The sequence below is a fragment of the Suricata suricatta genome, chromosome 10, assembly GCF_006229205.1.
Source record: "Suricata suricatta isolate VVHF042 chromosome 10, meerkat_22Aug2017_6uvM2_HiC, whole genome shotgun sequence".
Taxonomy (NCBI): domain Eukaryota; kingdom Metazoa; phylum Chordata; class Mammalia; order Carnivora; family Herpestidae; genus Suricata; species Suricata suricatta.
The window spans coordinates 120,404,744-120,417,435 of NC_043709.1; the positions used below are offsets into that span (position 1 = coordinate 120,404,744).

A 12,692-nucleotide genomic window follows, 5' to 3' on the forward strand; every position below is an offset into this window, starting at 1 on the left:
TGAGTGTCACTGGCTTCTGAACTTGCAGAGCAAAAGACAAGCAAGCACCTGCTCCGGGCATAGCAGTGACCTGACTGCACACAATTACTCTTTTCTGGTATTGCTGGTCCATTCCCTAACTATCTGGGGCGCCATCAGCTCTCATCAGAGAGCTCAAGTCAGGGTGAGATCTTAAAGATTATTGTATAGGACTCATCCCAAATCTGAGAACCAGCCTTCTCCCTTCTATGGATGAGATATAAGAAGTTCCCTGTCTTGGCACTACTCAGCAACTATTCCATTGACACCTGGTGAAATTGTAGTTTCTGATGGAGAAACATTTAAAATTGACACCTGTCATTGAAACATTTCCTATACAGTTTTCAGGCAAGCTAGAAACCAGTGACAAGACTAAGTGCTGAATTTTTGTTAAAAAGAAACTGGGTAGAAAAAAAATAAGAATAGTTCTACAAGCTGGGGAAGTCCTGTTAAGATAATTAGAATCAAGACTTTCCAGGAAAAGATCCTCTCTCCCTTTCTTTTGGAAATATCATTTAGCAGCAAAATGAAGCCTAAATCTACAAGACAAAGACATGTTTAAAAGTCACAAAAGTGAGGAAGCCACAAAGTTGGTAATAATTAGGAGAAAGTCGTGTAAGACAGGACATTTATCATACTGTTTCCCGTCTACTTTTCTCATTGAATCTCTAGGATTTGCTTATCACATACATTTAAAGCAGTATAATTAAGTTATGAACATGGCTGCTCTTGACCCTCGGGAATCCTGAAGCCTGAAATGCCAGGTCATATGAAAGCTGGATTAAAGGGGAAGACCATGTGGTTTTAAGGTTGCACTGACAGTGTATGTATCAGATTACACAAGGTCACTTATGAGAAGCTTGACCGTCTAAGCCAAGACGACTCCACTGAGGCAGTTTTCTGGTCTCGCCGCGCTTTGACTCCCGGGGTTCTCTCGGGGACTCCCCGCAATCTCAGGCCCCCCCACACCAAGTGGGCGCCGCAGTCTGCAAGCTTTGCGGTTGTGGGTTCGGTGTGCACGGAGCCCCGCACCCCCAGCGGACGCCCGTGGCCCGCAGCACAGCGACATCCTGGGTGCACAGTCCCCGCGGCGGCTGGGCGACTCCGGCTTGGCCCCCGGCGTCCCTGCAGGCGGAGTTCCCCCGGGACTGGCCGCCTCGGCCTCGTGCCCGGTACCGCGGCCTTGACGTCACGCCCGGGCCCGGCCGTTGCCTCGAGATGGTAGCGTTCCGGTTCCGGCCGGTTGCCCGGGAGACGCGGGTACACAGAGAGAACCAGCTCCCGTCGGAGGCCGAGTCGTCGCGGCGGTCGCCCCCTCGGCGTTCTCGCAGGCCGGGCTCTCACCGGCCGCGTCGCCGCCGGGCTTGTCGCCATGAGTCAGAGGCAGGTGTTGCAAGGTAAGGGCCCGGGCGCCCCGACGGGGCTGGCGGCGGGGAGCCTCCGCGAGGACGGCGGGGCCACCTGATGCACGGTGTGTCTCCCCCCGCCCCGCAGTGTTCGAGCAGTACCAGAAAGCCCGGACCCAGTTCGTGCAGATGGTGGCGGAGCTGGCGACCAGACCCCAAAACATCGAGACGCTGCAGAACGCGGGTGAGCCCGCACCCCGACTGCGCGTCCCTCCGCGCCCCGGCCTCGCCCCTGCACCTCCAGATCCTAGTCGCCCCCGGTCCTCAGCCCGTTCTCGCCCCCTGACTTCCTTCTCCTCACCCAGGCTCCCGGGCCCCTCGTCTGCCAGGGTCCCCGGCCCTCTGCCTCAGCCCCGGCCTCACCCGGGCTCCCCGTTACCCTGCTCCCCTGCCGGCTGAGCTTTTGGAGAGGAGCAGAGTGGGGGCGGGAGGGCGGCGACCCTAAATTCCTCCAATCCACCGCGGACGCCTTTAGGTAGAAGCCTTCGTTCTCCCCAGCGGGTCTTTCTGGGTGTGAGGCCGAGAGGGTGAAGCTCCCTGATTGGTGCGAGAGGGGCCCGGCGTCCCCATTTCCATCTTTCTCACAGCCAGGCAAGGGTCAGGTTGAAAGTCAAGGTCTTACGAATTGCCTGGAAGTCATTTTACATGAATGGGAATCTACCTTAATCAGACCCTTTTTATGCAGGGGCCGTTGCTTGTCACCCCGCCTTTGATCACCTTGGACTTCCTCACACCAAAGGAATTCCAGAGCGGTGGACACATTATTTCTCGTCTTGCGTTAGTGAAAGAGCAGAGATGTGCTTGAATAATTTCCAAGACATTCAAAGTAGGGAAAGTGTTAGCTTTGAGAAGTCCTTGTGGTGCTGTCATCCCGCCCCCTCAGTCCGAACTCAAGCAAACTCTAGAGAGAGGAAGAGAGGGAGGGAGAGAGAGAGGTTTGCCTCTTATCAGTCAACAAAACCAGATGGAGAAGGGAAGGGTGGATTAAGGATGATTCCACCACCATCTGAACTCAAAGCAAAGTAGCACTTTATGACTATTGGGTTGTAAGAAGTGGGATGTGATCTTTAAAACTCATTCAAATTAACACGGAGTTAAAAGAAATTCAAGAACACATTGGCAAGGCAAGAATGTTTAGAAATAATGTTTACTCTGGCTTCTTTGAGCAGAATTACTAGTGTACCTAGATGGCGATTTCTTCTGTGCCTGAGAGGGATTTGGGTGTTGATTCCTTGTATGTTTTTATTGGGGGAGGGGTTGTATTCGGAATAGAGAAAGTGTAGTTGATAATCATATTTTAAAATTCCTTTTTGGGGGATAATTGTGGATTTACGTGCAGTTGTTATAAATAATACAGAGCTCCCCTGTACCTCAAAACTGTGGTATGGTATGACAACCAAGATGTTGACAATGACAAAAATCCATCAGTTTTATTCAGGTTTTTCCAGTTTTGCTTGTCTTGTGTGTGTGTGTGTGTACATTTAGTTCTATACAGTTTTATCCCAGTGTATCCATCATTACTATAGTCAGTTACAGAACACTTTGTTACTGCAAGGATCGCTTTTGTTGCCCCGTTGAAACCACACCCACCAGTCGGCTTGTCCCTAACCCTGGAGAACCACTAATCTGTTCTCCTTTTGAAAACGTCAAAGTTGGTAATCTTTTGTTCTGCATTTGTTTCATGTGGATTAATTGTCTTTCTTCTGCGTGTGTGTGTGTGTGTGTGTGCTTATGAGAAAGAGTATATATATATATACTCCTCAAAGTACCCAGAACAGTGTTGGACACAGTGTTTTATATATAGAGACTAATATAAGTTTATAATAGCATAGTTTTAAATGCACTTAAGTTTTAGTTTTCCCTCCTCCTCAGTGCTACTCCGTGGCTTTTGTGAATGGACACTTACTATTTACAAATACGTAGTTTCTGAACTACATGTATACTATGTTTTACCCAAACTAAAACATTTTTTAAAAGGGAAAATGATTGGCATTGTTTTGAAGATTTGATACTGAAATACAGGGGTATAAATAACCCTTAAGATACAGAGTATCACATTTTAGTGTAACAGTGGCAGGTTTTCCCTTCCTGTAATTGTGCAGTGTAGAATACATCATGGAGTTGAATCATTAGGCGAAGTGATCACCAAAGTATAAGTGACTTAGATCTGACATCTTAAATAGCCACCTGTTTCCACTCAAGGTCTGGCTTATGAAGGATTGAAATACAAAAGGAATATAACAATGTTGTGACGTTGTTTGCCTTTGACCAATGTTGATGGATTGCTAAGATTTTTTTTTCTTGAGAAAAATATTTTTAACATATTTCATGTTACCTACATTCAATTTAGGCACTCCTTTAATAATTTTAAATTGAGACAGCTAATGGATATTCCAATATATTTATTCTTTTAATGAAAATAATCTGTAAGCTTTACTACAAACACTTAATAGTCTATAACTGTTCAAGTGGTTTATTGTTTAAAAAAATCAACATGGATTTTAAAATACTTTTGAGTGAGCCACAGTATATATGCATCATTTATCAAGCTTTTTTTTTTCTTCAGTCAAGTGACTTCATTTTGGTAGAATAAAATACCAATGCATTTTATTCCTGACATTGACATACTCTTACATACCTGGGAGGGTTTTGTTTTGTTTTGTTTTGTCTTCTCACTTTTCTTCTCCAATGAACTGCTTAAATAAATATGTATCATGGATCCAAGATAAGCTGAAAAATATTTTCCATATAAGCATCATGATAAATCAGTATTAGTTCACTTGTTAAGGATTTCTGAATTCATTCACTGTGGAAGGAAACTTAAAGGTAAAATTTATCAATGGAGTTTTATTTCATTCAAATCTCTCATCTTTTTCATTATGTTTTGGATGTGCTAATGAGAATGTTTACTTTATTAAATATGTCCCAAGTAATCACTAGAGCAAACAAAGTACTGCAAGATACCATCTTCAGAGTATTTGGACAAACATGAATTTGTTTCCTAAACAAAATTGTTGCTAGGAAGAATGGTATACAATGTGTCTCTAACCTAGAGTTACTTTTTTCTTACTGAGATTTTGTTCCTTCTAAATTAAATACACACAGGAAAACATTAAAAAGTTTCATGTTTGTTATAGAATCTCTTTATGCACCTTCCAACTCTGTACTTTAGAACAAATACATCTTGCAGCTATTTATAAATGAATTTTGATACTTCCCCTCTTTGAATAAGCAGTAACACGTGTGACACATTGTAAATAGTAGAGATAATGCACTGTTACTTCTACCAATTGTTGAATTTCAGCAAAGGGAGGTGATTGTTTAGTTATAAAATATAAGAAATATGTTTTGTGGCATATTGGAGTATCAGGCCACTCTGAGGTTGTTTAGAAAGTCTTTTATAATAAGCTAATATAAAACCTCCCAAGAAAATTCTTTTTAAACTGCTTAGCTATATCAACTATTTCTGAGGCAGCTCTTTATGTAAGAAAAATTGGGGTAAAGTTTAAAGTAATTCCTTGTAATATTTAACATATAACCTATTGCAAAACAACAAACATTCCTAATCAGGAGCTAGGCACATTTTCAGAAGAGCAGAAATGGAGAAGGCTTTTTAACACTTTAAATATGCATCATGAAGCTGATTTGCAAATTTAGGCAATTTAATGGGTTTAGAACTCAAGAAACAAAGTCCTATATCTTGACACAAAATGATTTTAAATTTCATTTGTCTGGGGCAGGGTGAAAATGTTCAGATTAATGATTTAGCACCTCAATTTGCTGAGAAGGAAAAGCCTTTTGTAAGCATTTGTAATGTGTTTAAAAACAGCCTGGTAGGTAAAAGTCCCATAATTCTCTGTTCCAAAGGATACTGAAACTGAAAAGATAATGAGTAGAGCAACTTAAAAGAAAAAACTTAACCGATCATGCTATTTAAATTTCATGAATATAAAAGGAGTCTTAGAAATGAACACGTTATAATGAAAGCACTAATCTGTTCTTAAAAGATAGGGGTAGTGGGGTTTTTTGTGTTTGTTTGCTTAAGTGGAATACATATCCGGGAACTATAAAAATTCTGAACTTGTACGCACTTAATAATATGCCTTAATAATACACAACATCCTAAAAACAAGATTATTCCAAATTTTATTCTGAGTTCTAAACCCTTGTTCCCACATGAACATTTATCTACTTTCTTATGTAACCATTGGCACATAAGTAGAACATAATATAACCAGGGCTAGCATCTCATTGTTTTCCTAGGAAAAACTGGATGAGTAAAAAAAATCCAGGCTCTGGAAGAACCTATAAGAGTGGGGCTTAGCAACAGCAAGTTTGTGTGGATTAAATCTTATGTAACAAATTAATGTTTTTGAAAAGTTATTTCAGTCTTTCCAAACTCCTCTTTACATTTCAATGTTTTCTCATGGCTTTTGCTCCTCTAACTTTTATAGAACCTTTTCCTATAGGTTCCTTGCCTAATTAGTCTCTACTCATTCTTTATGGCTCTTTTTAGATGTTGATTCCTCAGGGACACTTTCCTTGAGCCCTCACAGTAAGTTAAGTCTCTTGATTTATGCTTTCCTTGCTCCTACTATTTCTCTTTCATGCTACTCCTCACAATTGCAAGGATTCAGTTTCTGTTTTCTCCGCAAACTGTAAGTTCCACGCCTAGCATAATGCTTAGCATAGAGCAGAAGTTCAACATATTTAAAAACAGAATGAAAGAAGGAATAATTATTTTTCAAAGTGTTTTCGCATCTCTTAAAAAGCGTGCTCTTATAACAGGTCAGGGAGGGCACGAATCTTCAGTGCAGATAGTTAAGCCCCAAAAGGGTCAGATAATTGCTCTCCTCACAGTGAAAGTCAGTCCTGGCCAAACTGGAACTAGAACATGTTTCTTAATTGCTGCCTGACACTGCAGTCTTTCTGCGTACCTTGTAGGTATTACTAAGCTGTTTCTAGATGGTTCTAGGAGTTCCTAATAAACCTTAATGTTGATTGTTAAAACAAGTCATCTGTTTAGGCCTTTGGGTGCCAATGGCTGTTTAGTAATTGTGTGTCTTGAGGTCTCCTTGAAGACCATTATGGGAGCTTGACTGGAGGCCAGATGCTGAGGACTAACTTTAATTGAGAAGTACCTGGAAGTTTGAGGGAGGGGGAGCTGTATTCAGGGCTTACACTGGACTTGGAGTGCTAAAGGACCTTTCAGCTTCCTCAGGCTTCTAAGGAAAGCCTGATCAAGCCAGAAGCTCTTTAAAAACACCCCCAGGTAAGGTGTGTAATCCCCTAGAAGTTGCGAGGAACTGAGATAGCACTTCGGGAGCTTGTTGGACCAAGTGAGTCCCTGCTGGGATGGGGGAGAGTGCCAGAGGACAGACATCAGCAGAGCGGAGTGGTTAGCTGTCCTCTGAATGCCTGCTCTCCTGGGCCTTTAAGAAAATTTTTTGTTTTTTATTTATTTTTGAGAGAGAGAGAGAGCAGGGGAGGGTGAGAGAGAGAGGGAGACACAGAATCCAAAGGCAGGCTCCAGGCTCTGAGCTGTCAGCACAGAGCCCGGTGTGGGGCTCGAACCCATGAACAGTGAGATCATGACTTGAGCCATAGCTGGACACTTAAGGACTGAGCCACCCACGCGCCCCTTTCCTGGGCCTTTTGACTACACAGGAGATAGAGCACAATGAAGAGGGAGGCACTTGGTACTTGTCGGCTCATCAAGGTGAGCCTATATTTAACACTTCCCTTTGTTTTTTATTTGATTGTTTTTTGTGTGGAGGCCTTGGACTCCATGTTCACTGAGGTCAGAACTTTGGGATTTCTACTGAGATGGACTGGCTCTAGGAGAAACCCAGGGCCACACAGCCCACTGTGGTGGGTGGGAACGGCCGCTCCCAACATGTCAGACCTCCCTAATTTTAAAGTGAAATATTGGCTTTGCTGTATACCCCATTTTCTGTCATCAGGGTGTCTCAATTTTAAAGTTATTACTTCCTCAAGTTCTAAGTCCAGGTGAAAACTGGCGATATTTGTGCGTGTATGTATGTGTGCATGTGTCTTCAAAGGAAATGATCTCTGTCCATTTTTCTGTATATTCTCTCTTTGTGTCATTAGAATCACCATTAATTTATATACGTAGACTAGCTTACATTAGTTTTCCTTAGAAATGTCTTTGTAGAATTAGTCTAATAATATGCCTTTTTTTGAGGGCTTATTTAAAAAGAGATACTTACAGTTCCCCACTGCCTCTTTGAATCTAAATCCCATTGAAGACATTGTCCATTTTGTTGTTAAATGTTTTTTCATGCAAAGATAAACTCTTCTATTCAACTGATCTTTATAAACCATTATGTGTCAAGCTAGGCCTACGTGTGACATTTCAGGAAAAAACTTTGTTCCTGCTTCATTTTACAAAGTAGCTCCAGTTTTACTTTTGCTGCCAGGAGGCTCAGTGATATATTTAGAATTCAGTCGCAGCAGCTCTTCTTAACCTAGATTTCTGATAGGAGTCCCCATTTCTACTTCGTGGCTCTCAATTGTTGTCTTTGTATCTCTATCTTTTAGAGTAAACTGTCTCAAACATCTTTCAAGTAACTGGAGTATGAATAAAACACAAGAGTTTATCTAAAGACAGACTTCTGAGCTGATTACCTTCCAAAAGAGCCCTCTCCAAATATTACCCATGAAACCTCTTGGAAGAGACGATGCTCTTATAACTATCCTGTTCATTCTCTGCTGACCCCGCTCATGGGCATTCGAATTGTCGGCAGGCAAGTGGGTATCAAAGGTACAAATTATAAAAGAGGAAACACGTTGACAAAAGAAGGCAGGACTAATTCAATGTTTGCAGCCTTCTAGAAAACTTTCAAATTACAATAGAATTATATCTCTGGGGGGTGACGTGGGGTGAGGAAACAGTTCCAATGACCATATACTTAAAAACGAACCATGAACATGGGGCTCCTGGGCGGCTCAGTCGGTTGAGGATCCCACTCTTGACTTTGGCTCAGGTCATGATCTCAAAGTTCATAGCTTTGAGCCCACCTCAGGCTCTGCTCTAACAGTCTGGAGTCTGCTTGGGATTCTTTCTCTCCCTCTCTCTCTGCCCCTCCCCTGCTGACCTGCACATGCTTTCTCTCTCTAAATAAATAAACCTAAAAAAAATATATGAACACAGCCATTTTTTTATTCCTAAAAATTTTCTAAAAATCACTTTATTCAGGTACAATTTACATACCATACAATGCACCCAGTTAAGTGTAAAATTCAGTGGTTTTTAGCACACTGTTAGTTTCTTAAAAGTTTTTATTTAAGTAATCTCTATACCCACTGTGGGGCTTGAACCCCCAACATTGAAATCAAGAGTTGTGTGCTGTTTTGATTGAGCCAGCCAGGCACCCCGGTACATTGCTAATTTTTAAAAATTGTGGTAAAACATAGCAAAATTTGCCATTTTGGTTAAATTACAATTCAGTGACATTAATTACATTCCTAATATTATACAACCATCACCACTATCTCCAAACCTTTTTTTAAAATTTATTTGTTAAAAAATTCCTTTTTTAATGTTTATTTATTATTGACAGAGAGAAACATACCATGAGCAGGGGAGGGGCCGAGGGAGGGGGAGACACAGAATCTGAAGCAGGCTCCAGGCTCTGAGCTGTCAGCACAGAGCCTGACGCGGGGCTCAGAGTCACAAAGTGCAAGATCATGACCTGAGCTAAAGTCAGATGCTTAACTGACTGAGCCACCCAGGTGCCCCACCAAACCTTTTCAAAAGTCACTCCAAAGAGTAGCTCATTTTGTTTTTATTTTAACTCAAATTGGCCTAAAAAGAGAAAGTTGCATGTTACATTTTGCAGTTTGTTCATTCGACATTTGCTGAGTGTCCGAGGGCCAGGGGCATGCTTAGATGCTGATCATGCGAAATAGAAGGCGGAGACAATACTCTTCAGGAACCTCTTTGCTAAAGGAGAGACATAAAATACTATTTGATAAGTGTCCAATGTATAGACATATGGAGCACATATGAAGGATTATCTAACTCAAGCTTTTGAAATGAAGGGTGCTTTCATGGGAGACTTCTAAAAGGAACTATTATCCAGCTGAATTTCCTAGGACAGCCAGAGGAGGAAGGGGGAAGGAAAACTGTGTTCAGGTAGAGAGAATGTTATGTGCAAAGGCACAGAGGCAAGAGAAAAGGTGGTGCTTGATGGAAAAGCCAAAATGTTTAGAAATGGCAGGAGCCTCTTGCGATAACAGGGCCGACGAGAGGAAAGTCAGTGGCCGCAGAGGAAAATAGGCCTAATTATGAAGGACTTCATCCAAAGCTTGGATTTATCTTGTAATTGACAGAAAACCACTGAAAAGCTTTCATTAGAGGAACAAAGGGATCCATTTTGTGTCTGTGTGTGTTTTTGTAAATGTTTATTTTTTTTAAATGTTTCTTATTTATATTTGAGAGACAGAGAGAGACAGCGCGAGCAGGGGAGGGGCAGAGAGAGGGAGACACAGAATCTGAAGCAGGCTCCAGGCTCTGAGCTGTCAGCACAGAGCCAGACGCAGGGCTCGAACTCACAAACCGTGAGCTCATGACCTGAACCCAATTCGTATGCTTAACTCACTGAGCCACCCAGGCGCCCCAAGTTTGGGTTTTAGAGGTGATTTTCACAGCAGCGTGGAGAGTCGACTGGAGGGGATTAAAACTGGATCAGAGAGACCATGTGCCCGTTTTTGCTGCAGCACTCAAGGTGACAGATCTGTAGGATTTGTGACTTAGTTGGAGAGGCAGGGGCAGGTCCAGGGAGAGGAGCTCAAGGTGACTCATGGTCTTCTGGATGCCATTCCCTATTGGAGAAAGGACACAAAGAGTGAAGGAAATGGTGACTTCCCTAACAGGGGTGAAGCTGACGTGCCGGGGAACCTTCTGGGCCCGTGACTGTAGTAAGCGGTCTGGATACACAGGGCTCTGAGCTCATGAGGGTGATCTTGGCTGAAACAGAGGTTTGGATACATGGAATCTGCATGTTCCTTTGTGAACTATATTAAAAGTCCTTTTGTATTTTTTCATGTAATTATAAACGTGTAAGTTCCAATCATTTTATCTCAAGTGTTATGTAAACTGAACTTGCCATAACTTGCATGCTCTGTGTACCTAACCCACTTCAGGTCCCACATACGGACAATGGTGGCCGTGACCTAGCTGAGAGTGGCAGAGATGCACTGGAAGAATGAATGAAATTTCGGTTTAATACAGTGATCAGGGAAGAGAGCTGTAGTAATGTTAATGGTAGAATTAACCCAACAGATTATACCCTTTGGAATGCATGTGGAGCCTGGCTCACACAGGCTGGTTTTCCTTGGTAAATGGGCTGTGATTGATATCGGAGAGGAGAAACCGGAGCGCACAGACACTGGAGCTATAAAATAGTATCTGCCTCATAGAATGGTAATGAGGAGTGGTGGGTTAATATTTTTTTTAATTTTTAAAAAATTTATTCTTTTATGAGAGGCAGAGAATGTGCAGAGGAGAGGCAGAGAGGAAGACACAGTATCTGAAGCAGGCTTCAGGTTCTGAGCTGTCAGCACGGGACCTGACGTGGGGCTTAAACTCACAAATGTTGAGATCATGATGTGAGCCGCGGTCGGACGCTTAACCGACTGAGCTACCCAGGTGCCGCAATGGGATAACATTTGTAAATTTATTAGTGGGGGGTCCCTGGCACATGGTAAAATGTGCTTTGTACCCCTTAGAAGAGCTGCTAGGTTCCAGTGGGAGTCAGTGGTCTTGGTCCCAGCTTCTTCTTACCCTCCCCCACTTGACAGTGACATACCAGATGTGGCAGCCTTTCCCCCACAAATACCTGAATTAACAGTAACTCACTGGGGCACCTGGGTGGCTCTGTCACTTAAGTGGCCACCTTCGGCTCAGGTCATGATCTCACGGTTTGTGGGTTTGAGCCCCACGTTGGGCTCTGTGCTGACAGCTAGCTCAGAGCCTGGAGCCTGCTTCAGATTCTGTGTTTCCCTCTGTCTCTGACCCTCCCCTGCTCACACTGTCTCTCTCTGTCTCTCAAAAATAAATAAAAAACATTTTAAAAATTAAAAAAAAAAACAGTGACTCACCAAACAAAATTCAGAGGATACTATAGTTAATGAGAAAATATTTAAAATAAGAAAATAGATTTTTCTTGAATTATTTATCATCACAATTGAATTCTGTGCAAAAAGACTATCCATTCATTTCAAAATTCATTCTGACCCTTTAAATAAATTATAGGACTCTGTGTTGTAAGGGACATAACATTTAAAATCATAATTGATTTTATAGTTATAGCAACAAAGAAGTATTTCATAGAAAACAGGGCAAAGAGATATACTGAAATCTATCATTTCTTTTTTTAATGTTTATTTTTTGAGAGGGCAAGCATGAGCAGAGGAGGGGCAGAGAGAAAGGGGACAGAGGAACCAAAGTGTGCTCCATGCTGACAGCAGAGAGCCCCATGTATGGCTCAAACCCACAAACTGTAAGATCATGACCTGAGCCAAAGTTGGACGCTTAACTGACTGAGCCACCCAGGAGCCCCTGAAATTTATGATTTCTTAATCAAATGAAGGAATAGTAGTTAGTGGTATATAATCATAGAGACTGAGAGAAACCACATCAAAGCCTGACAATTCTTAATTCTAAAAAAAAAACAAACAAACAAAAAAAAAAACAACCCAAGGGAGGAACACTTATTTTCAAGTAAAAAATGACAAGTGAAGGAAAAATGGAAACATGTTATAAAATTCATCAGTGTTGAGGAACTTGCTTCAGTTAAAATTATAGTCATGTACATGTAATAACTTGCAGAAATAAAAAAATATAAAATTGCCAGAATTGGTAAGTGTAATTGGACTCACTCTGTGACAGGAGAGTAGGTAGTGCTTAGTGTGGTAAAAATGTCACAGAGCCAAGACCACAAGCGCTTCAATAAGAGTTCACTGTACATTCAGAGCTGTGCCAGGTAATTTGATAAATCGGAAAGAAGTATAAAACAAACTCTGGGGGCACCTGGGCGGCTCAGTTGGTTAAGCGACTGACTTCAGCTCAGGTCATGATCTCACGGTTTGTGGGTTCGAGCCCCGTGTCAGGCTCTGTGCTGACAGCTCAGAGCCTGGAGCCTGCTTCAGATTCTGTGGGTGTGTGTCTCTCTCTCTCTGTGCTTACCCCACTCATGCTCTGTTTCTCTCTGTCTCAATAATAAAATAAACATAGAAAAAACA

At 42.2% G+C, this 12,692-nt stretch overlaps 1 protein-coding gene across 3 annotated transcripts in view; it reads left to right on the plus strand.

Annotated features, from left to right (window-relative positions):
- Window positions 1-1,272: 1,272 nt before the first annotated feature.
- SPAG6 (sperm associated antigen 6) overlaps window positions 1,273-12,692 on the plus strand; it is a 64,416-nt gene continuing 52,996 nt past the window's right edge. For all 3 annotated transcript variants that reach the window (XM_029955794.1, XM_029955795.1, XM_029955797.1), the window contains exons 1-2: window positions 1,273-1,415; window positions 1,513-1,608. In XM_029955794.1, the coding sequence (XP_029811654.1) occupies window positions 1,391-1,415; window positions 1,513-1,608 (121 nt within the window). In that variant the 5' untranslated portion in view covers window positions 1,273-1,390. The remainder of the gene's footprint in view (window positions 1,416-1,512; window positions 1,609-12,692) is intronic.